This window comes from Pongo abelii, chromosome 5 (assembly GCF_028885655.2).
Source record: "Pongo abelii isolate AG06213 chromosome 5, NHGRI_mPonAbe1-v2.0_pri, whole genome shotgun sequence".
Classification (NCBI taxonomy): domain Eukaryota; kingdom Metazoa; phylum Chordata; class Mammalia; order Primates; family Hominidae; genus Pongo; species Pongo abelii.
This window is the reverse complement of record NC_071990.2, coordinates 72900303-72926949: the sequence shown is the minus strand read 5'-3', so window position 1 is coordinate 72926949 and position 26647 is coordinate 72900303. Positions and strand designations below refer to the sequence as shown.

The window sequence follows — 26647 nt, the reverse complement described above, 5'->3', positions numbered from 1 at the left end:
TCACCTCAGGTGATTCGCCCTCCTCGGCCTCCCAAATTGCTGGGATTACAGGCGTGAGCCACCGTGCCCGGCCAAAGCCTGGGTTTTAATACTAGCTCTGCCAACCCCCAGTTACTTAATCTTTATACCTTAATTTCCTTACTGTATACAAGAAAAATGTTAGCAGAACCTATTCCATTGGCCTGTTTTAAAGATTAAATAGTGTTGATAAAACAACCTGGAAGAGTAAATGATATATAAATGTACATGCCTGTTATTTGTAGACATAAACAAGCCAGGAGTAGTAACTGAGTATCAGAGGTGAGAGAGAAGAGAGAGAAAAAGAGCAAAATAATGTGTGCTTTGTGACATGACCACTTCCCAATCACCTTCCCTCCAATCCCCCCATGACTAACAGTTTCTTCATCAAAGTCTATTAAACTCATAAAGCCTGGACATGAACAAAGGTTTTTGTTCCGTTTTGTTTTATAAAGCAAGGAAATGGCTAAGCTTTATGTAGTCTATGTTGTATTGAACAGGGGAACTTGGACTCTAAGAGTCAAAAGAGGCCAGGAAATTTTAAAACTGACGAATGAATAGAAATTGTGTGCTCAGTTTTGGATTCTGACAGGCTTTGAAACTCAGATAAAGGGGCGCTCAAATTACATTGTCAGTGCACAAATTTTACAGTAACATAAGAAAGCACCAGTATTTTCAGACTCTACTTTAGAACAGAATTTAAACACAGCCGGGCCTGATGGCTCATGCCTGTAATCCCAGCACTTTGGGAGACTGAGGCTGGTGGATCACCCGAGGTCAGGAGTTCGAGACCAGCCCGACCAACATGGTGAAACCCCATCTCTACTACAAATAAAAAAACTAGCTGGGCGTGGTGGTGGGTGCCTGTAATCCCAGCTACTCAGGAGGCAGGAGAATCACTTGAACCCGAGCGGCGGATGTTGCAGTGAGCCGAGATCTCGCCATTGCACTCCAGCCTGGGCAACAAGATTGAAACTCCATCTCAAAAAAAAAAAAAAAAAAAAAAAGAATGTAAACTCTCAAACGACTTAATTATTTATAATGAAAGCCTTTTCAAGTTGTGTGTGTGACAGTCAGTTAGTGGTTTCTCCCCTTTCCAGGTACAGAATTCATAGTAAGTGGTTGCTAAGTCAGGGATTGTATTTCTTGGCTCCCATCCCTAGCATCTAGGCTTGGCCATGTGATTAACTGTCATTAATAGAGCATTAATAGGAATGATGTGTGATGCTTCTACAACAAGGCTTTTAGGAGTCAGATATATGTTCTCCATTTCCCTTTTATACTTTTGCGATATGGATTCGAGTGACAAAAATGCATAACATGTAAAGAACCTGGGCACCTGAACCACTGCACAGAGGAGAGTTGACTGCCTGCCACGAGCATCTGCCTCAAATTATTAAATTAACAATAAATAGAATTTTACTAAATGTGAGCCTTTATACTTTTAGGGTAAATTTTTATAAAAACTAGAATTATGTTAGCTAATATATCAAATTACTTGAGGATGATATAATAGTATGATGGCTAAGAATAAATTCTACCACACAAATACTGTGCCTACCAGTTATTAGCTATGTGATCCTGGGCAAATTAATCTTTCTGAGTTTTAGTTTCCTTATCTAAATAAAATGATGATAATAATGGTACCTGTTTTAAAGTGCTAGAATTGTGCCAGTATGACTCATTGTATGTACCTGATAAACCCAGTCTTTATTAATATCTACAATTAGGCTATCCCTGTGGATGAGTAAATTAGCTAAATAAGCAGAACAAATGAATCCAGTTTTCTTGTAAGTATACAGAAGCATTCTGAACAGTTTAAGATAGTCTACCAAGAAGCTGGCATGGTTGTACAGTAAAATGGTTGCAGAGTCAGAAGGTTCACTGACAGTACCACCTCCTCGGCCAACTTCAATGACATGCCCATTTAGAGCACAGACTCTGTAGCCCAACTGCTGGATTCAAATTCCAGCTCTGCCCTTACTATGTGAACTCAGGCATGTTACATACCTCTCTGTGTTTCAGTTTCCTCATAAGTAAATGGGACTAATAAAGTGAGGCATATCACTGAAGATGAAAAATAGTGGTGTGCTTCAGCTTAGTCTTAGGGTATACAGTTATACAGATATACATGTTATAATTTTCTCCTTGTAAAAAAATGAAGTCCAAATTAAATATTTATCTGGTTATAAATGACAAAATGCTCACCATCGACACTGAAGATTCTGGATATTTACAGGCAATTATACATTTAACTAGTATGTAATAGCACTTTAAACATACTGAAGCCATGTGCTATAGTGGTTAAGGACTGAGGCTATAGGCACAGACTAAAATTCTAATTATTTCTTTGCCACTTACTAGCTGTGTGACAATGGTTAAGTGACTTAACTTCTCTCAGCTTCTGTGTTTTCCTTGAAGAATCCAGCCAATTGTCAGAGTCCTGTATCACAGTCTCTTGTATCAATGTCATAGGGTTGCTGACAGGGTTAAATGTGACAATACACATTATAAGCCTTACAAAGGACCAGTTACATAATATGGGCTGAACAACTCTTAGCCATTCTTATTAGTAATTATTAGCCACTTGATCAATATCTGTGGAATGAATGAAATAAATGTTTGACATCACCTAAACATGACTGTCAGTGATGAGTGAAAATAAAAACAGTAGCCATTTAAGGTCAGTGGAAAATGATTGCTGGTTTCAGGCAGTGCTGACCTAAAAATTTAATGGTGGGAACAAAGGTGAAGCTTAAAACAGAACTAATGGCATTTTTTTTTTTTACATCTTGGGGAGGTGAGTAGGATACAACTAAGAATAAATAAGATAAATGCAATATGATATGTTACTAAAAACAAATTCTCTAAAAAATTACATTTCATATACCATGTATATAAATATGAAATATTTATGCTCCTTTAAAATTGTATTTAATTCTCACAATTATTTTTTAGATGAGAAGAAAGTGAATTATTAAGAATATATTAAAATTTACGGAAACTTTGAGGAATAAAAAGCAGATATTTATATTTTACCTTAAAAGTCACTTTCTTCCAGAAGCCTTCCTTAGTTAATGCATTCCTAATCTTTCCCAATCTGATCAGCCTTTTATTTTAAAAGCTTTCAATAATTTTGCACTCTGAGCTGGTGAGCATGAAAGGGCTTTGTAAAAGCTAAAGTTCTATAAAGAAAGAATCTCTCTTTGCCTGTTGATATACTACTTAGTAAATGAGCTTGTAAATAACTCCAGGGCAAGATAAATGCTTTTACTTCTTATGTACCATAAAGAGTGCTCAGTGCCAAGTTCTAAAGGGCATAGGCTATTTTCAAACGCTTCAGCCAAAGGGTATGCAATGGGTGACAACTATGAAAATATAAAAGCAGAACAAAAGAATAGACAACTGGCATTACTTTAAATAATGTCACCAAGCCATTTACAGAGGAAAAAGCTGCCTGCTGTATTGTGCTATCTGGGCCAGTGAATCTAGGACATGCTGAATATGAAAAGAAAAGCACAGGCAGAGGCCTCTAGAAGACATGCTGTTGCCTCCAGTGCCATCAGCAGAAAGGAGCCAACAGAGCTCACTTATTACAGAGCCACTTTGATTTAGGCACCAAGGGACTCATCATTGAAGCCACAAACCTCTTAGAAATTAAAGTCAATACTTGCGATTGCACTGAGAGCAAATTCAAGCAGCTCTGGAAAAAATATGCTTTATTATCATGGTCAACACATTTACTGCAACATCAAAATATCTGAATTTAGTCTTTTTTCCTTCATTTTTTCTGTGTACAAAAGTTAGATTTTTAAAATTAATTATGTGATTTATTAAATATTTTTCCCACAAAAATATACTTTTCAAACTGTGCTTTGAAAGAGAATAAACAATGATCCATGAGAAGACAGAATTATTAAGCATTATAGAAAGCCAAAGAACTGAATTGAGAGTAAATTTTTACTTCAAAGGTAAATTTTTCCTACTATTTTCCTTGCTATTCACAACAATCTTCTCAATAAGTCTCCAATACCTGTGACAATTAGTATGTTTTCTTCTTTGATTAGCTGAAGATCACAGAATCCTACACTAGTTATAAATCTCCATAAATTTTATGTAATACTTTCTTTAAATGACTCTTCTGTTTTTTTTCCTTTTTAAAAACAATTGAATAATAGGTTGAGTGTATTTCCTAAGGTAGAAACTATAAACAGGAACTAGCATTTGCAGCAGCAGGTTAAATTACCTAAGATGATTAACTTTGTTTTGGCTTTATTTTTCCTGTGGGTTTCTAATCAACCCTTTCTGGTAAGTTTCTAATCAATATCCTTTCCTTTAAAGAATCCTTCCTCATTAGAGCATTTACATCCATTTTCAGCTTCCATAATGCAGGTAGACAGGTCAAATATTCATTCTTACAATTTCAAATTCAGAGTGATAAAAATATTAATATATATGTTAATTAATTTTTTATATTTCCCAACTAATATACTTTTACATCATTACATCACTAGATATAGCAGTGTTTCAGTGCAACTATATGCCTATTTATAAATGTAACTTTACTTATTACAAATAAGTTTTAATCTTTTTCAGTTGAAACTTTCCTAAGTGTAGTATAATTATTTACTATTTGATTACTTGTCAGAATCTTCATAGTTTCAAATTAAGAGAAAAATAAGTATGGTATTTCCATTTACAAAAACATCCTATGGCACTGACTTTGAATCTGGAATACAGAATGTTTTTTACCTCCTTGTAGACCTAGAACATAAAGTCTGTTAAGCGTCACTAAAACTATGACTAATCATTGTGTGTACCACATTTTTCGGTTGTAAGAAAATAATCTTTACAGTATAAATGATTTTGTAATGACTATCACAATGTACTGCCTCAATATCAGAGGTTTGTTTCCCAAGTAAGAATTCACTAGCTTACTTGAAAAGCAGTTACAGTAGATCCTTTATTCACAAATCTCCTCTGGCCCTATGCCCAACAAAAGAAAGATTCCCAAAAAATCTGGGCATTTTTGCTTAAATACTTAAGTATTTTCATAAGGTTAATAAACCTTTTATAAATGATATGAAAAGATGTTATAAATTAATATCTTTATCAATCATCTATTATTTCTCATAAATGTACACATTTATCTTTCAATAATTTTCTAATAAAATATTACTTTATTTTACATTTACTGTAATGGTAAAGTAGTTAAATCAGCACCAATTCTGGAGGTTCCACAAAGGGGAGAGGGCAGTAAAGGGAGTGAGTGCTGAAAAAATGTACCTATCGGGTACAGTGTTTACTATTTGGGTGATGAGTATACTAGAAGCCCAAACCTCACCATTATGCAATTTATCCATGTAACAAACCTGCAAATGTACCCTCTGAATCTATTAAAAAATCAAAATCTTAAAATGATAATTATTTATTCTTGCTTATAAAAGAGTTAATATTTAAAAGCAATAAGGTAGAATTAACTGGTTAAATCTATCGAGAGCAATGTTCAGGTGCTTTTGAAGTGATATATAAGCAAAGAAGAGAAAGAAAGGAAAAGGGAGGTTGCAAAGTAATAGACAAATCACTTCTACAGTCGTCCGACAGTAAACGTTGGGGATTGACTCCAGGAGGACCACCATGTATACCAAAATCAAAGCTATCCCTCCGCATATGCAGGTTTCTATAATATTTCCCATGAATACTTATTTTGGATTTGCATTTGTTTGACAAGAAAATTTGTGTATAAGCGGGCCTGCGAACCTCAAACTGCATTGTTTAAGAGTCAACTGTACTTGTTACAACTTAAAAAAGATGTTTTTATTTCCTAGGAATAACAAACCAAACATAGAAGAAAAATTTACCCACTAAGAAGAGCTTGCTTGTCACAATGTTAAATGAAATATTATACCATGATTTGATCAATTAATTACCATTTGAGCATTATGTTTTGACTGAGCAAACATCATATTCACCTAACAGATGTTTATCAAGATTCTTCTGCATTAAATGCACTGTTGTGAAAGACCAGGAAAAACCTGTTGCATGGTCATTACCCTTGATTTACTTCGGAGTTCATCTTGTGACATGAATTCTACAGATGTAAACAGCACCACATGAGAACTCCCTAAAAGTCTTATAGGACTTAAGAAAATTACTTTTGGTCCTGGTAGGAAGTTGATATTTGGGTAGGGCTTGAATGAAGAGAAAGATTTTGACAGACAAACTGACAGATTAAGAATTTTCTGGGTAGAGCACCTGTAGAGAGGTACAAAGAAAGAAGCTTTAAGTTGTGTTCTGTGAACCCCAGGAAGATAGGTCTGATGCATAGAAAGAAATGAAGTTACACATTTGAGAGATGGAACATAAATAAGAATCATTTGCTCATGTCAAATAAAAGTGGACATTTTTTACTACTATTTTTCTGTTACATACATCACATTGGTTTCACATGTGCACAATACCTGTGGCCTACACCGTAAGTTAAATTATTAAAATAAGTTCATATCTATAAACTTTCTGTGATCTACTAAGAACAGTTTGGGGAAATCGAATAGAGAATTCAGATTGCAGTGAGGGGGACTGAGTGGCCTCAGAAAGAAAGGGAATATAGAAAACTCTTCCAAAAGTTTCTTTCATTCCAGAAAACTTTTCTATATGTGGTACAGGCTTTGTGCTACACACTGGGATACAATTACTGAAATCACAGACTTGGTCCTTGAGTCCCCAACTGGGAAAATTAGGGTTGAGTGACGTGCTTTTACTACTTTATGTAAACAGCTGAGCCAGGTATCAATTTTAGGGCAAAGTTGAAGATATAAAGAGTCTTATCTATGGGGGCATAAGTCTTCATTCTGAGAATCACTGTGTCTAACAGGAGATACCAATAGACGTATGGTATAAATGTAAACATGACAGGTATACGGAAAAAAAATTAAGTCATGGAAGTAGGGTAAATTAACTTCTGACTCTGAGAAGCAGAGAACAATGATAGAAATGATTATTGTTTACTAATACCTTCTTCTGCATTGCAGGCACTAAGTTGTTGGCCTACAGCAGACCTTAAGGAATGTTATCCTTAAAGGAGTAGACAGTAAATATTTATAACTTTGTGAATTAAGCGGTCTCTGACTTTGTAGCACGCAAGTAGCCATAGACAACATGTAAATGAATGAAGATGACTGTATTTCAATAAAACTATGTTTATGAACATAAAAATTTGATTTCTCAGAATTTTCACATATCACAAAATATTATTCTCATTTTTATTTTTTTAAACCATTTAAAAAAACATAAAAATATTTATTCTCTCATGGGCCCTAAAAACCAGTCTCTAAGCCAGACTTTGGTGACCTCTAACCTAATAGAGTGAAGGCTGAGTAACAGAGCAGAAGGGAGGGAACTGGCAAAAAGAAAACTTGGATTTCTGTCTGGCAGATTATGCCTAATTTGGGATGAACATACTTCTGGGAGTTCATAAACATCTTTCATGTTTGTTTACACAGTGGCGTATGTGAACAAGTGCAATTTACTGAGGCTAGGACTAACAGATTTCACTAGATCCTCAAAAGTGGACTTGACTGGAGGAACTTTGAGAAATACTGACTTAGAAGAACTCAAGCGTTAGATCTTAAGATTCTATTCTTGTATTCTATTAACTACATGTAATGAACAGATAAAAATATTAGCTGGATTAATCTGCCTCTGACTGCCATTCACGAACGATGTCACTGAAACCTTTTCTTTATCTACTTACTCTTGTATTTGGTTCCCCAGAATTATTAAAACTTCTAATTATTATTACTGATCCCTTGTCAGGTACTTTGCTAAATTGTTTAAAACATTTATTTAATCTCCACAACAGTCTTCTGAGGTAGGTACCATTTATGGTTCCATATTATAGTTGTGAAAATGGAGGCTCAACAAGCACCTTTAACTTTTTGTTTTCTGCAGGAGTCTCTTCTAGATCCTCTTTACTTGTATTTTATACTTCTTTCCCAAGTAACTTCCTTGATTTCAATTGCCAGTTCTATGTTGTTGATCCTCAAATTGCCTAAAACACATTTCCTATGATGGTCCCAAGTTCAACATTGCCAGAATTGGCAAATGTGGTCCTTTCCCAGCAACCACCCTCTTAGTAAATGGCAACATCACGTATCCTTATCTCTAATATTCCTCTTCTCCCTATTGCCCAAATGGTCAGATACAAAAGACTGTTTATTCTAAGACATAATTCTAAGCTCCTTCCAGTTCCACCCTAGTACAAGCATCCCGTGATGGTGTACTAAGTGGTCTTAAATACACATTTTTTAAAGTGAAAAAAGGCAAGATTATAAAACAAAATTAAATATTATAAAGCTATGCTTGTTTAAAAAATCTATATCAAAAAGGTATCTCTCTGTGTGAACATACAGTTGGAAAGGAATTATAGTAAAGTGGTTAAGAACATAAGCTCTACTTCAACTTTTAAGAGTTGTGATACCTCAGACAAGTCATGGAACCTGTAAAATGCAAATAATAAGAGTATTTCATGGCTGTTTTTTGTGAATTGAAGGAATTAACACATGTAAAAAATTAAAACACTGGTTGGCATGTAGTAATTGCTCACTAAATCACAACTATTATTGCTAATGGTTTTATCAATATTAATAATACAAATGCATAGAAAGATTATCCAATAATAAACTATCATTTTCACACTGACTTTGCAATTAGTGGTGATACCACAGGAGTTTTATATATCTTCTTTTTGCCTTTCTGTACTTAAAATGTGAAAATCAATCAACAAAAATCTCTATTAAAAAAACTCTGAATTAAATAAGGATGTATTAAAATTGGTCATCTTAAAAATAATCAGACATATTTCTTGTTACGTCTTTAGCTGCCTGAAATGTTTTGTGACATCTATTTTGAAACTGATCTCATGCTTAACAATTATCTTAGTATAGTTAAAAATATCACCATGTGTAATTATTTTAGTGCTAAGTGTTGTGCTTTGGAGGCACTTAATAAATTTAGTTTCCTTTCCTCCTCCAAACCCTGAAATACAAATTAATTATAAAAATTAATTCCACTGAAATCAATAATTTTTTCTGCCAAGCCAACCTAAAAGTATATCTATATCTTAGCCAAACGTAAAATTTATATTTCAGAGCAAGGAAAAGAACAAACATAGACCAGCTGGAGTATGTTTGAAAATACTAATCCTTATTAGGGCATCTCTTCAGAAGATGAGTTACTTTAGCTGAATTGAATCTCTATTAACAGTAGTGAATTCCTAAGGCAGACAGCAACAGTAAATAAAAGAACCCATGCTTACATTCATTTGATGGTTTTGCCGACTTGAGAAACATTTCTGGCACCATGATTTTGTGTTCGGGAAACAAAGAACATGAAACATTACATTCTTCAGAATATTTTTCTTGTGCCATTAAATGAATCAAGCAAATGAGGCAATAAGGCACAAATAAGGAATTTAGATTTCAGCAATATTTTGATCCACAGTAGCTTTCAGTTTCTGAAGCTTTGGAAGGGCCTACATACTTTGTAAGAATTTTTGGCTTATATTGTTAATAATCAACAGAGCCAAGAAAACATTTCTTAGAATGTTCAAAGACACTAACTTAGCCTTCCTTCCCTGCAGCTATAACATTATTTTTCTAAGAGAAAAGGCAGAGAGTCTTCACAAAGCCATACCAGACTTAAAATACAGAGAATATTTTGGTAAACTGTATTGGTTAGAAGGAGAAAAATAAGTCCTAGGGCAAATGTCATCCATTTTCCCAAGGTAAATAAAGTAGGCTCTCCAGGAAGGTGCTCATTTGATTTATTTCATGACTTGCATTACCTGTGTGACTTTTGGGTAATAAAACTGGAAAAAATTAACAGAAGGAGATTTAATATTTTTCACATTTATTGGCATAATTATTGTCTAAGGACAATAAGAATTTTAAAATAATACCTTGAACTCATTGTAAAGTAGCTTATTCAAGCACTATCCCTTTAGATGTGAGTTACAGTTATATCAGTGTATATTATTCATTTCTTGACAGTAGAACAAGGAAAATTTTGATAGTTTCTATGTATGATTTCATCTTGAGAAGTTAGTGATACACCTTGGAAATTCATAAACACTTATTAAGCCATTTTGAAATCTAACATCTGTAAATCTACCTAAAACACCTTAGAGTACTTATATTATTGCCTGTATAATCTTGTAGAATAGTGAACTCCATATGGTTTTGAACTCCACTATGGATCTCCTGAAGTCTTTCATTCCCTTGATTATAATGAAAGAATTAATTTCCTAGAAATAAACTGCCAAAGCAAAAAAAATAAAAAGCCATTTAGAGCCATATTAAGAAAAAGAATGAGTCAGGTGTGGTGACTCATGCCAGTAATCCCAGGACTTTGGGAGGCTGAGGCAGGAAGATCATTTGAGGCCAGGAGTTCAAGACCACACACACACACACACACACAAAAAAAAAAAAAAAAAAAAAAAGAAGAAGAAAGAAAAGAGTAAGATTTTCTCATTTCCTTGAGAAGACACAATATTAATAGATAAGAATGAAAGAGCAGAGCTTCAATTTTCTCCAATAATAATAATAATATGCATGCTAGAAAGAGTCAAACTAAACATTAAATAGCAGCCCAAGACAGGTGAATCATTAAATGGGCTTAAGAATCTAAACTTAACCAGATATTTTCTCAAAGTCTTAAAGAATGTGGCAATATATTCTCAAAGAATCTTATGGTCATTTCAGACACCTTGGCAATGACACTGGAGATGCACAAAGGCAGGGGATGTCAATCTTGAAAGACAAAAGAACAGCTAATGTGAACGAGATACCTGCAAGGGAGGCCTTGATCCCTGATAAATGTTTTTTTAAAGTTACTTTCCACATGACTTGCATTATCCAAACTTAGCTGGATAAGTGCTGCTCAGCAGGATTTTATTCATACCAATTAATTTCTTACAACACTGCTCACCCTATATCCTCACTCTCTCCATTTGTTAATACCTCATTTGCACTGAGAAGATTAAGGAGCCTCTGACTCAAGCTCCTTCAGCTTTCAATATCCCCACTGCAATATTCCTTTGTATTTCAGCCATTTCCTCTTTTCTGTCATACTCAGGGAAAAAAATCAACCTTCTCTGTCTCCAAGAATAAACTTGTGTTCTTGAATTATCGCCTCTGTTCTCTGGAACTTTGCACAATTAAAATTATTTGTATCATCTTTCAATCTCTCCATCTAGAGGTGTTATATCCACTCTTCACCTGGAAAAATGATCAGATTCCTTTGTTCTGAAACATGCGTGCACGCACACACACACACACACACACACACACACCCCCCTCTTACTCCTACTACTCCCTCAATTACAGAGTCTGGTACAAGAAAAGTGCTAATAAATGTTGGTAGAATCAAAGAAAAAAGGACTGCTACATTTGATCTCTTTCCTTCCTAATGCTAAGCTCCCTGAAGAAAAGTTCATAAGAGTTACCTCCATTTATCCATCTTGCCAGCCCCAGCACCATGCATGTGAACAGATTTTAGGGATGGTGAAGGCAGCCTCACTCTAACCCACTGTAGACCTTCTAGCCCTATCCCCTTGGGCTCCCACCCAGAGTATATCCTGTTCTAGCCTTTCCCACCCATGACAAGAACTGCGTGCTAAATCTAATTGTGGAGGGGAATTAAGATAGAGATGAATGAGATGGTTAGAGAGAGGGAGCTGAAATGAATGACAAAATGGAGAGTGCAATGGGCAGCAAGTTGACAGTGAAGTCAGAGACCTCTATTTAGGAATTCAGAAAAACAAACTGTTCAAATAATTGGGGACAACATATAGAGTTAGAGGGTCTTGAACAGGGTCTTGAAGGAAAGGATCTGCACAGGGGAGAAATAAACTTTGATAGTGGAAAAATATTGGAAAGGTACAGAATACCTATTACTAAAGAAGCATAGAAGTGATTTTTAACACATTCATAGCATATCAATATTGACAACTGTTTGAAAATTGTGAAAGAGTCCTGCAATATTTTCCATAATTAGAATATAAACATCAACATCTTGTCAGTATTTGGATAAAAGATATTATGCTAACAAAGTATTCTCAGCTGTTAATGATGTAATAAATAATTTTACTAAATGGTTAGAACAAATCATCTACTAATTCTGTATGTGCCCTCATCCTAGGGACTTAGATCCTTGACCAATTTGTCTCCCCACTACCTTTGATAACATACATAAATAGAACTAGATTTTATTATTTCAGGCATTTTACTTTATGTTTTTTCACTTTGTTCCTTGGTTCATGTGTATTTCAGGTGTGAATGATTTCCTTCCACTGTAAATGATACTTTTATTTTTGAAACACCCACTGTGCCTGGGATAGTACTGCAGATACAGTTACCCAATAGTACAAGTTAAAGTAAATTGAGTAATTTCTAGTTTATAAAGCTGATATTTTACATTTATAGATGTCTTCTTCATAAAATTTAAAAGTTCTATTAGAAATCATAGTCTCAGTTGTACGGAGCTTATTTGATTTGAGATCTGTCCTGAGATGAGGTATCCATGGGAATTAGAGAAATATTTCATATAGTTTTAGATTCCACACAGATTTCTTTCCCATATCCCAGGAAACTAAGCACCATTTTCAACATTTAATCAATGGCCAGGGCAATCAGGCAGGAGAAGGGAATAAAGGGAATTCAATTAGGAAAAGAGGAAGTCAAATTGTCCCTGTTTGCAGATGACATGATTGTATATCTAGAAAACCCCATCGTCTCAGCCCAAAATCTCCTTAAGCTGATAAACAACTTCAGCAAAGTCTCAGGATACAAAATCAATGTGCAAAAATCACAAGCATTCTTATACACCAATAACAGACAAACAGAGAGCCAAATCATGACTGAACTCCCATTCACAATTGCTTCAAAGAGAATAAAATACCTAGGAATCCAACTTACAAGGGATGTGAAGGACCTCTTCAAGGAGAACTACAAACCACTGCTCAATGAAATAAAAGAGGATACAAACAAATGGAAGAACATTCCATGCTCATGGATAGGAAGAATCAATATCGTGAAAATGGCCATACTGCCCAAGGTAATTTATAGATTCAATGCCATCCCCATCAAGCTACCAATGACTTTCTTCACAGAATTGGAAAAAACTACTTTAAAGTTCATATGGAACCAAAAAAGAGCCCGCGTCGCCAAGTCAATCCTAAGCCAAAAGAACAAAGCTGGAGGCATCACACTACCTGACTTCAAACTATACTACAAGGCTACAATAACGAAAACAGCATGGTACTGGTACCAAAACAGAGATATAGATCAATGGAACAGAACAGAGCCCTCAGAAATAATGCCGCATATCTACAACTATCTGATCTTTGACAAACCTGACAAAAACAAGAAATGGGGAAAGGATTCCCTATTTAATAAATGGTGCTGGGAAAAATGGCTAGCCATATGTAGAAAGCTGAAACTGGATCCCTTCCTCACACCTTATACAAAAATTAATTCAAGATGGATTAAAGACTTAAACATTGGACCTAAAACCATAAAAGCCCTAGAAGAAAACCTAGGCAATACCATTCAGGACATAGGCATGGGCAAGGACTTCATGTCTAAAACACCAAAAGCAATGGCAACAAAAGCCAAAATTGACAAATGGGATCTAATTAAACTAAAGAGCTTCTGCACAGCAAAAGAAACTACCATCAGAGTGAACAGGCAACCTACAGAATGGGAGAAAATTTTTGCAACCTACTCATTTGACAAAGGGCTAATATCCAGAATCTACAATGAACTCAAACAAATCTACAAGAAAAAAACAAACAACCCCATCCAAAAGTGGGCAAAGGATATGAACAGACACTTCTCAAAAGAAGACATTTATGCAGCCAAAAAACACATGAAAAAATGCTCATCATCACTGGCCATCACAGAAATGCAAATCAAAACCACAATGAGATACCATCTCACACCAGTTAGAATGGCGATCATTAAAAAGTCAGGAAACAACAGGTGCTGGAGAGGATGTGGAGAAATAGGAACACTTTTACACTGTTGGTGAGACTGTAAGCTAGTTCAACCATTGTGGAAGTCAGTGTGGTGATTCCTCAGGGATCTAGAACTAGAAATACCATTTGACCCAGCTATCCCATTACTGGGTATATACCCAAAGGATTATAAATCATGCTGCTATAAAGACACATGCACACGTATGTTTATTGCGGCACTATTCACAATAGCAAAGACTTGGAACCAACCCAAGTGTCCAACAATGATAGACTGGATTAAGAAAATGTGGCACATATACACCATGGAATACTATGCAGCCATAAAAAATGATGAGTTCACATCCTTTGTAGGGACATGGATGAAGCTGGAAACCATCATTCTGAGCAAACTATCACAAGGACAAAAAACCAAACACCGCATGTTCTCACTCATAGCTGGTGATTGAACAATGAGAAAACACGGACAAAGGAAGGGGAACATCACACACCAGGGCCTGTTGTGGGGTGGGTGGGGGAGGAATAGCAATAGGAGATATACCTAATGTTAAATGACAAGTTAATGGGTGCAGCACGCCAACATGGCACATGTATACATATGTAACAAACCTGCACGTTGTGCACATGTACCCTAAAACTTAAAGTATAATAAAAAAAAGAAATAAAAAAAGAAAAAAATGGGAATAATAACATTTCATAAGTTTCTTGTGACCAATGAAGGAGTGAAATTGTATACACTCACACAAACATAACTTGAGAGCATGGAAAAAGCTATAGAAATGTAGATATATTATTTTTATCTACTTAGATACATGAATATTTATCATTCTTATGATACTGATTAGCATAATTTCAAAAGTGTATTTAGAAATGACTTTGCACAGATTTGTAGAACCTTCCCAATAATGCCTTCATTTTCAAGTGAGGAGAAGATATAGGATATTATATGGAATATTATACAGTTAGTATTGAGTGAGGGGAGACAATTCCTTAGATTACACAGGTTGGGCCACTAAAATCCACAGAGATTAAAAACTTTACATTTTAAAACCCAACCTGCAGCTTACCTAGAGGTTCATTCAATTCCAAAATATTTCTGGCTCGGGGCCATTTTCTTAAAATGTACCATTCTTTACTACTTCATACCCTTTCTATCTATATTGAAAGTAAGGGCTGAAAATTAAGAGAATCTGAAGTTATTTTAAGACAGACATCTAAGAGGGGCTTTCTTATGGGAGATTAAAATTAAGTAATATTTCATGGGGGAAGAGGAATCCAAAAATATACATCTCATCGTCAATGCAGAATCTGAAGCAACAAAAAGTAACATTTCTTAGAATAATTCTGAATTTTGTTAAATATCTGTAGGAGGGATGAAAGATAATTAAATTAATGGGGAAAATCACTAGTGGAAGTCCTAAGAAAGAGAAATATCAGGCTATGCACTAAAACAAAGAGGAGTGATAATTGAGGGTTATCAACATTTGTCACTTGCTTTAGAAAGATCAAGAAGATTGAAATCTAAGGATAGGCTATCAAATGAAATGTAAAATTATTATGTAGAAAGAGAAGCATAAAATTTTACATATAGAAAGTTCATAAAATTTTACACATCCCATTCAACCCACCATTATATAAGAAAACTGAGTTGTAGAGAGAAGTCAAAGTTCATTCATTGAGTCACTTTGGAACAGAACTACATATTTTGGTATCTTGGCTTCATAATCCCATTTTCTTTTTGCACCTGTACGCTGGAATCCAGTCTCTAAAAAGAGGATATTCCATGAAGTTACTAGCAATATATCTTCTGGGAAGGAAGATATTATTTGAAGTCAACATCTGACCATAACTGAGATAAAACATAAATGAAAAAAGCAAAGAGGCTAAGTGTTTTGACGACCATAATTTGAACCCATTACTTATTAATACAAAGATGAGCCGCAAGTATAGTTTTTATGCAAAATTACTGCTGTGTTTTATAAGAAAACTATGCTCAAGTAATAAATGATAGGGTACTAACTAGCTAGAGGGGAAAAGAGGGTAAAGAGGGAGAAGAGAGAGAAAAACACAGACTGGAAAGTTGAGGGAAGAAGTAAAACCAACTCTTAAACTTACAATCTCTCACATAGGAAACACTGGTTTCCTTCAAGGACATCAAATAATGTTTCCATTTCATTTAAGTATTTTGAAGTCTGGTGGTCAAAATCTTCTCCACCACCTCATGCTGTAAAGAATTACTTCAATACCAATAAAATCTATCCATCTGACAAAGGGCTAATATTCAGAATCTGCAAAGAACTTAAACAAATTTACAAGAGAAGAACAACCCCATCAAAAAATGGGCAAAGAATATGAACAGACACTTCTGAAGAGAAGACATTTATGTGGCCAACAAACATTTGAAAAAAAGCTCATCATTACTGGTCATTAGACAAATGCAAATCAAAACCACAATGAGATACCATCTCAAGCAAGTTAGAATGGCAATCATTATAAAGTCAGGAAACAACAGATTCTTGAGAGGATGTGTAGAAATGGGAACACTTTTACACTGTTGGTGGAAATGTAAATTAGTTCAACCATTGTGGAAGACAGTGTGGCGATTCCTCAAGCATCTAGAACCAGAAATACCATTTGACCCAGCAATCCCATTACTGGGTATATATCCAAAGGATTATAAATCATTCTACTATAAAGACACATGAACACATATGTTTATTCCAACACTGTTCACAATAGCAAAGACTTGGAACCAACCTAAATGCCCATCAATGAGACTAGGTAAAGAAAATATGGCACACATACACCATGGAATACTATGTAGCCATAAAAAAGGATGAGTTCATGTCCTCTGCAGGGACATGGATGAAGCTGCAAACCACCATTCTCAGCAAACTAACACAAGAACAGAAAACCAAACACTAAATGTTCTCACTCATAAGTGGGAGTTAAATAATGAGAACACATGGACACAGGGAAGGGAACATCACACACTGGGGCCTGTCAGCAGGTGGGGGCCTAGGGGAGGGATAGCAGAAATATCTCCTAGGAGGCCTAGGAGAAATATATAATGTAGATGCGGGTTGATGGGTGCAGCAAACTATCATGGCACGTGTATACCTATGTAACAAACCTGGACTTTCTGCACATGTATCCCAGAGCTTGAAGTATAATTTAAAAAACAAACAAATAAACAAAACACCAAAAACCAGGAAGCACCACTATAAAAAATTAAACAAAAGAAACAACACAAATGAAAAATGCCTCTTATACTTACTGTAAAGGAACTTGACTCTAAAGAAGACAAATAATTCTCCTTCATAACAAATAGAATAGCTCATCTGATTGGAAGGGCAAAGATGCAGATCTATCACAGGGATGCTAGCTATTCTAAGTTCATTCTAATCCTGTAATTTTAAGATGTGACTCAAATTTCCTACTTCTAATTTATTTGTGAATATATCCAGTAGAATGAATAATTTAAAATAGGTACTTTCCAGAATGCTGAGTGAGACATAAAAAGGATTTTGTGAAAGCTTTTTGGTATAAGTAAATTTTGTGATAAGGCTCTTGCTACTAAGGAACAGAAAATGGAACCAATGTTGGTTTTAAGAGAAAAAACAGTTGCTGACTATTTAAATCACTTCAATATTTCACTTACCTTTGATTTTACGTAGTATTGAGCATAGTAATGAATAATCTATCTGTCTGGCCAATTTTATACAATTTTAAGCAGTGTTTTGTTATATTTTACAATACAAAAATAGCCACTCTCCCTTTTGTATTTGCTTTTTAAATATATACCTTTAGGACATTAAGCTTTTAAATTTATAAGCAGCAGAAAATATCTGAAACACATATTCGTATTAAAACATCACTCTTTGCATAAAACCACTGACCCATTTTTCTAAAGTAAAAATCACTGCTGGGTTTTTACCTACATTGAAACTATAGTAAGTACAGTTCAATTATTATATTTATACAGTACCTTGAAGAGTATATGTCACGTTGCACAACTGACCTTCTTTTCTATAAAAAGTATAGACATAGCCAAAAGTAAGTAATTGAATTATGAAACATTTTGAAAAAGAGAACCCTGTTGCTTTTGTTGGATGTAAATAAATTTGGATGTTTATACTTCTTTGCATTTCCTTGCATATTTGCAAATATGACCTTAATTTTTTTAATTGAAAAATCTGTCCACTTTACAGATTTAAAAGTGATACCTTGTGAAGACAGCTGTACAGAAAAAATAAACCCATAAATTTAGCAGATTTTCAGAGACAGAAAAATAAATTTTCTTTTCAAAGAAGAACCAAATATGCCACAATTCCATCACAAGCCATAGCATGAAGATCAAGTTTTTCTCTCCATAAAAGAATTGAGTTGTTTAGGTTGAATTCACATCACTCACCTGTTTGACTAAGCTGGGATGTGCTTCTACTCCTTCGAGACACTATGGCAACAACTTTGGCACTAAGGCTGGATCTCCGTTTCTTTCCACCTGCTCCAACTGTACCCACAGCTGTGTCTGACTGGCTGCCATCATTATGCTCCAGTGTGTACATCTCTCCACTCACACTGGTGCTCTTCATGATTGATCTTCCTGAAGTCCCCATCCGTCTGCCTTGCATTTTGGGGGTAAATGAACTATATTTACAAAGTAAAAACATATATGCATCCATAAATTACAGGTCAGCGTCACTGAAATTCTAAATCTAATTTATTTTGAAATAATCCAGACACATTTTTAGGGGGAAAATGCAGTTGAGTAGTGGTTCTATACCTACAAATACTTTAGTATCACACCACCACCTGCAAAGTATTTATTACTAGACATGGCTTAAAACAACGCCATTTCAACATGGAATAATTTATAAACTTTTTAAAGATTGTAAAAATAAGTGCAACAAATGCCATGTATGGGGAGATGAATGTTACTGACCAATTTTGTAAACAGTATAGTTACTATGTTACCAGAGAAAAACTAAAATATTTCAGTTATTAAGAAAAGTCCATATATATTCCAGAGAGAAAAATATTTTTAAAAACTTACATTCTTTAAATGTGCCACATAACAAGGCTTAAGAAATGAAAACAGTATTTGTTCTAATTTCCCTTTGGGATTCTAACTAACACGTCTTGCTTAATGAGTCCAAGACAGCAAAGAAAGCAAAAACTAAAACAAAAACAACAACAAAATGCTTTTGGATTAAGTTTTCCCTCTTCCTTCCTTGTCCCCTCATGCTCCACGTCCTCCACACAAACTTCTTCATCTCATTTCCTTCTTTCAATGCCTCACACTCGCATGATGTAGGCTGATTTCTTTTTATTTTTTTCTTTCCTATCAAAACTTGTCTGTTACCAGCTTGTACCAGTTTATCTGAATAGATTCCTTCTCTCCCCAAAGAATATATTATTGTTAATTATTTTATGCAGCATAGAAAGTTAGCTGGGAAAAACTCCTTTCTACTAGCCAAAGTAAACTATGTCTGAGAGTTGAGGAGAGGTAGGGCAAGCAAGCAAGGAGCATGGATGTTAGGATTCTTACAACCTTTTAAATTACAATGCATATGCAGCTTTATTATCCATCTAGACCAGTACACTTCTGTCTAATAAAAACCTGGTTTGATACACCTAAAATGACCCTCTTAATTTTATGTTTCCTCAAAATATTTGCAAAAACTAATTATATGACCCTTATTACCATTTTGATCTTCTTCATTTTCTACTTCTTGTTTTGAACTACAAAATACACACTAGCTGATATAGCATCTTTAACAGTGAGGACATTTAATATGTGAGTCAGAATAAATCCTAATATGATTATAAATTATAAAACAGAAAGTCTTGGGATTATGTAACAAGTTTGTTGTCATATATATAATGAGAGAGAAATTGGTATGAGGTGAGTTCAGAAAGGTAGGAGAGCAAGATCAGGAAGGAGAGTTTATAAGCTATGGAAAAGAGGTAAGACTGGTCCTTAGGATCCTTCACGGATTGTGAATTGAAAATTGAGACCGCTACTTGATGAGGACAATTTGTAATTTTTAATACTTAGCTGCATTACTTGAACTTGTCCACATCAAAATTCTGATAATAATAAATGATTCTTATTCTTTCAACTTATTCCAGTCAGTTTTTCATTAACTCAAAATTTTAAAAGTCATTTGCAAATCTGATAATTTTGCTACGCATTTTATGTACATTTTTTGAGACACAAATGGGAGTATTATTATATATGATCAGTCCCAAACTGTTTCCTGTGGGATTTATATTCCCAACTCCAGGAGACTTTCTTTCCTGATAAGTATTATGGTCAATTTCTTCTGTGTCTTCACCAACATATTTGAATGCATTATCTAAATATGCCACCCATCCTTAAAGCTACTCTATCTGCTTTTCTTTACTATTTTACTTGCAGAATTCTGCTGGAGAATCTACAGAAATGTCAAGATTTGGTCAATTTCATAGTTACAATGTCCATGCTCAATCAAATGCCTACAACAGAGAAAGCAGTGGTTTCTCATCTCTCATCAATTATTTTAGCCCACTCTCCACAGTGGTTATTGAAAACTTCTCTTCTGATGATTTTTTAACCTTTAAAGGAAAGTATGAATTAATTAACATGTACCCTTTTCTCTTCCCATTATTTCCATAAAGACGGAATTCTATTACAGCTTGAAATTTCCATCTCTAATATGAGTCACAAAAAAATACCATTGTGAAATTCTGGGCAATGTTCTTTAGTTTATAAAGAAGTTTAAGAGTATAGGGAAATGTCTACTATCATATTTTATTATTAAAATTTAAGATGAACTGGGAAGATTCAAAAGTTTATTTCACGGATATCCAATTTTAGCAGTGAAATATTCTACAATTTTGACAAATAAAAGTTCTGGAAAAAAATTGAAAAATATGTATAACAAGTGGTATCATTGGGAGGAGGTTAAGTTATATGAAAAATGATTGGCTGAATAAAATATGAGGTTTTTTTCTCAAAAAATATATGTCTAGATGCTTAAAAGCATTCTTTTATGAGGACCTGTATAGCTTCCTAAACAGTCTATAATATTATAATATTCAATGAAAAACATTTAAGGTATTTTCATTTCTAACTGAGGAGGCAGTTCATAGAATCTAATCAGTCAGATTAATCTAATCAATCTGAAGATTACAGCACAAATATGCTTTCTACTGCCCCATTTCTTAACTTTCATTTGTTCTGCTTCTGTTTCGTGAAAAACTATTCCTATCACTTATACATATCTGAATCTTTTAAGACACATCTTCAGGTTTTCTGCTTTATAAAGCTATTCAGTCTCTAGCTTCATGACTGTTGTCTCCTGGTCCTTTGTTTTACATATTGTACTGGTTATATTGGGATTCTGATATTTCATAACAGCATGTACTTTATGCACCACTAAAACTGCTACAGCCCCCTTCCCATTGCTGAATGAATTGATTTATGAGTAGGAAGTGAAAAAAAGTGATCAGTATAGAAATATACTATGCTATAACCCATCTTTAAAAGTCAAACAAAATCCCTTTCCTTTTGATCCCCCCCTTCTTGTAGACTTTTTGCTGAAAAATCTCAAGTAGTTATTTATATATCCTCTCCTCCTATTTTTTCTGAACTAATTTGAATCAGGCTTTGTCCCTAACATTTCACTAAACCTACTGTCTTTTATCAGTCGCTAATAACTCCAAGTGCTGAAAAATCTCAAGTAGTTATTTATATATCCTCTCCTCCTACTTTTTTCTGAAGTAATTTGAATCAAGCTTTGTCCCTAACATTTCACTAAAACCATCTTTATCAGTCGTTAATAACTCCACACAGCAAAATCCTGTCACTTACCAGTCTTTATCCTTTTGACCTCTCAATGTCATGCATTTGTCAAAGAATTTGATTCCCTTGTCTTGAAATACTTTATTCTAATCAATTTTCCAAACTTGTGCCTCACTGGCAGGACCTTGATCCTCTTTTATCACTAAATGTAGGAGCTCCTCAATGCCCAGCTCTTTGGCCTATATTCTTCTACATGAACTGAACTCCATAGATGTCTCGCCTGGTTCCAAGCTTTATGTAGTATCTATATGCTGCAGATCCCAATTGTTTTCCTGCACCTGGTACTTAGCCCTGGACTCCAGATTTATATATTTAGCTGTCAACTGACATATCTGCTTGGATATATCTAATAAGGCTCTCAAATATAAAGTGTTCAACTCCTCAAAAAACCTGCTCCCTCTCCAATCTTCCATATCACATTGTAGGCACCCATCTACCCAACTGCTCAGAGTAAGAACAAAATATCCAATCTTGGAAGTAAGACAAACCCAACCAACCAAACAAATTGGTTTTCTGGCCACTTTTCTTGAGCATTCCCTAACATGCTGTGCATTGGCTAACAAGAGCACCTAAGGGTCATTTGACTCTCTACAGAAGTGTAAAATTTTCACTTAGTATTTACTCTTATAATTGTAGTCCAAACATTTTATATTCTTAGTAAAGTTAGATGTTAATTTGAAAAAAAAAAAAACTAATAAAGGGCAAATGATTACTATCCGGCTCTAGAGCGGATAACCGGTAAGTCACAGTTTCATTGACTTAGAATACATTATCTAGTTTTGAATCTAACTTAGTAATCTAATTTTAGTATTCCATTTTTCCCCAGTAACTATATGTACGTGTACAAAATTACAAGGGTTTCTTGGATCATCTTTGGAAACAGCTTGTTATACTGTCGGTTTTCTCACTAATTAATTAAAACTCCAACATTTGCTATTTTTCTGGTGATTATTGTTTTAATTTGGAGAATTATGTCCTGATAGTACTGGAAGACACCAAAGACACTTAAATGAACTCCCTACTTAAGCCAATTAGCTGTGTTGTCCAAGCAGGGCATTTCATGGGCTCTATAAGCCCAAGGATGCCTTTTCCTGGCTTCTAGATTTAACCTCAAGAGGCAACAGCACAGTCTTCTTTCTGTTTTCTGACCCTGGTTTTCTATGCATGTTTTTGTTTTGTTTTGTTTTGTTTTGTTTCTTTCTGGTTCCAGTTCTTGGCAAGACTGGCTCTGATTCTGCATTGCTTATGACTAATAATACTTTCCCAACTAGTGGCAGTAACAATAGGGAATCTACCTATGGGTGAAATCTGTCAGATGGTTGGCCAACAGATTTCAGTGTCAGGAATACATTGAAAGCTGGGTGGCAGATGACAGAAAATCTAGTTTGGTAGAATTTTTGCAAGTATTTTTTTTTTGAATGCTACTAAAAACTCACATCACTCAAGAAATATATTGTGCACACTGAAAGAAGAAAAACTCTTTAAAATATAGGCTTAGATTACTATGTTAATTTTAACCCTATAGCTGAGTGGTAACACTGAACCTGTTCTGTTTGCTAAAAAATAATCTTCTTAATTGGTGACAAAAAAATTCTTACTTTGTGTATACCATAGGGATAGTTGTCCAAGTAGCAAATATTAGATCCCAAGGTATTTTATTTTTATACTTTTGTTTTAAAAATAAGTTTTAATTTTCAATTTCATGGGTACATAGTAGCTATATATATTTATGGGGTACATAAGATTTTTTGGGGGGAGTTCTTTTTTTTATTACACTTTAGGTTCTGAGATACATGTGCAGAACATGAAGGTTTGTTACATAGGTATATACGTGCCATGATGGTTTGCTGCACCCATCAAACCCATCATCTACATTAGGTATTTCTCCTAATGCTATCCCTCCCCTAGCCCCCCACCCCCTGACAGGCCTTGGTGTGCGATGTTCCCCTCCCTGTGTTCTCATTGTTCAACTCCCACTTATGAGTGAGAACATGTGGTGTTTGATTTTCTGTTCCTGCGTTAGTTTGCTGAGAATGATGATTTCCAGCTTCATCCATGTCCCTGCAAAGGACATGAATTCACCCTTTTTATGGCTGTATAGTATTCCATGGTGCATATGTGCCACATATTCTTTATCCAATCTATTACTGATCGGCATTTGGGTTGGTTCCAAGTCTTTGCTATTGTGAATATTGCTGTAATAAACATACTTGTGCATGTGTCTTTATAGTAGAATGGTATTTTACATTTAATAGAACTTCTGTTCTGATTGATCTGTACAGGTAAGTACTTACATAATTCTAGCATAGAGAATTAAAGAATCCCAGAGAAGAAAGAAACTGAACTTCTAATACTTTAAAAATGCTATCCTTTTAAGAAAATTCCCTTTTCAAAAAATTGCTAACTCAGCAGAATCAAAGTGAATTCTTGAAGATAGCAAAGTAGTTTGATAATTTTGGCTTAACAGCAGATTTATGAAAACCCCAATGATATTCTACTTTAAATGTACTAGGATGGCTATAATAAGAAATAGACAATAACAAAGGTTGACTAGAATTAGGAGAAACTGGAGCCGTCAACATTGCTGATGGGGATGTAAAGTGATGCAGCTGCTTTAGAAAATATGATGGCACTTTAAATACTGGTAAACTAGAGTTACCATATGATCCAGCAATTCCATTCCTAAGTATATACACAAGAGAATCGAAAATATATATCCACACAAACATATATGAACTATTCATATCAAAATTATTCGCAAAAGTCAAAAAGTGGAAACAAAACAAATGCCCATCAACTGATGAATAGAGAAACAAAATGTGTTAAATCCATACAATGAAACATTATCAACCATAAAAAGAAATGAATTTTGGGGACCTCATACTGATAGGTATGGAAAATGAGATCTGGTGGTAATAACACTTTGGTCCACATTATAAATTACACATATGATTTGGTATGAAATAATTAAGCATTAAATGGAAAAGGTGATAAAGTGTCTATACACATTCAGCCAAATCAAAGATGCCATCAGTATTAAGACACATCATTATTTTATGTATTTTTTTTTGGTGGCTTAAAACAACACAAATTTATTATCTTTCAGTTGTGGAGGTCAGAAGCCCTAAAATCAAGGTGTCAGCTGGGCTATGTTCCATCTGGAGGCTTTAGGGGAGAATCTGTCTCTTTGCCTTTTCTAGTTTATGTAGGCTGCCCAAATTCCTTATCTGATGGCCCCTTCCTCTGTCGTCAAAGGGAACAATGGCTGGTTGCATACATGTGGAATCACTGTGACCTCTGCTTCTATTGTCATATCTCTGTCTTTGACGGACTCTGCTCCCTCCTTTTTTCACTTATAAGCACTCCTGTTACTACACTGGGCCCACTGGATAACCTTGTACAAGCTCCCTACTTTAAAGTCAGATGATAGCAACCTTAATTCCATCTGACACCCCAATTCCCCATTTTTCTGAGGATTATGATATAGGAACCCTTTGTTGGGGGCACATTGTTCTGCCTATCAGACCAAGTAACTCTGGAATGGGGGTATGGAGTCTCTCTCCTAAGAAACAAAAATGCTAATTAAGCGATGACATGCCATCAATTGTAGAATATGTACTGATTGTATCAATAGTAAAACACAAACAAGTAATGTGGATAAAATCAATTAAATTATGGTAACAGACAAACAAGAAACTAATTTAAACAAGAATTTTTAAAAATAATAAAATAACATTAAAACGTCAGAAGCTTACTTTCCCAAACATAGACTGTTACTTATAGATACAGAAGTGATGGGTGATGTAAGACAATCAAACCTGCACCTTCATTTGCCAGACTTTGGCTCATTATTACAATGTAAGGAGGCTGACACAACGTTTTGGAAGAGGATAAAAAATAGAAGTCCTAAAATACCTTCTTTCAGAAAGCAAGAATGTTTTCAGAAGACACGAGGGGCTATGTCAGGATAGTTCCCACTTTCATGACAAACTTAGCTTAAAAACAATTACAATCAATTTACATATATTCAATCCACTAAAAGAACCTAGAAGTCTACCATAATTCTATTGTAAGCCTTAAGAAGGAACAAGTAGTATAAAGAATAATTATGTATATAAGTTCACAATGCTGTTTACAAAAATTTTAAAAGTTAAATAACAAAAATTATATGAGCCCTACACTTACATCTGGATCAATACACAAGTTACTAACCACAAACAGCAGATCAATATTGTTGATCAATATTAAGAAGCCATCTCCAGGCATCCATCCTATAATTTTCAGTGGTCATAACACAGGGACTGGTGATTAATAATCAAGGTGGCATTAAATACCTCCTAAAGGTGTCTGGTGGACCTATTTTGATAATAAGAATCAGAACTAAAAAATGAACTCAAGTTAGATCACTATTTATATTCAATCTCTTCAAGTAAGCTGGACCTTAAGAAGTGATGATCTCTGTAATTTTTATTAAATCTCACTCCCACACACATACACGTGTTGAGTTTTATGTGAAGCTACAAGTAGTCTTCAGTGTTGAGGGCTTATGCACATTTTGTTAGTTTATTCCTAGGTCTTAGATTTATTTCTAGGTATTTTATATTTCTGACTATATTACATTGATGGCATTTTGTAAATTTCATTTCCTAAGGTTTGTTTGTTGCTAGTACATAAAAATAAAATTCCTTTTTATATGTTAACCTTATATCCAGTGACTTTGCTAAATTCGTTAATTCTAATAGTTATTT

The 26647-nt window shown here is 34.6% G+C and overlaps 1 protein-coding gene across 50 annotated transcripts in view; it reads right to left on the bottom strand.

The window, feature by feature from the left end:
- The window catches only part of RIMS1 (regulating synaptic membrane exocytosis 1), a 512927-nt gene that overhangs the window by 49048 nt on the left and 437232 nt on the right, over positions 1-26647 (bottom strand). For 34 of the 50 annotated variants that reach the window (XM_054557697.2, XM_054557692.2, XM_054557708.2 and 31 more), the window contains one exon: positions 18465-18700. The exons of 8 other annotated variants lie outside the window; for them this stretch is intronic. In XM_054557697.2, the coding sequence (XP_054413672.2) occupies positions 18465-18700 (236 nt within the window). Of the gene's footprint in view, positions 1-18464; positions 18701-26647 lie in introns of those variants that run through there. 8 more of the 50 variants (XM_054557696.2, XM_054557698.2, XM_054557710.2 and 5 more) reach the window with 2 other exon arrangements.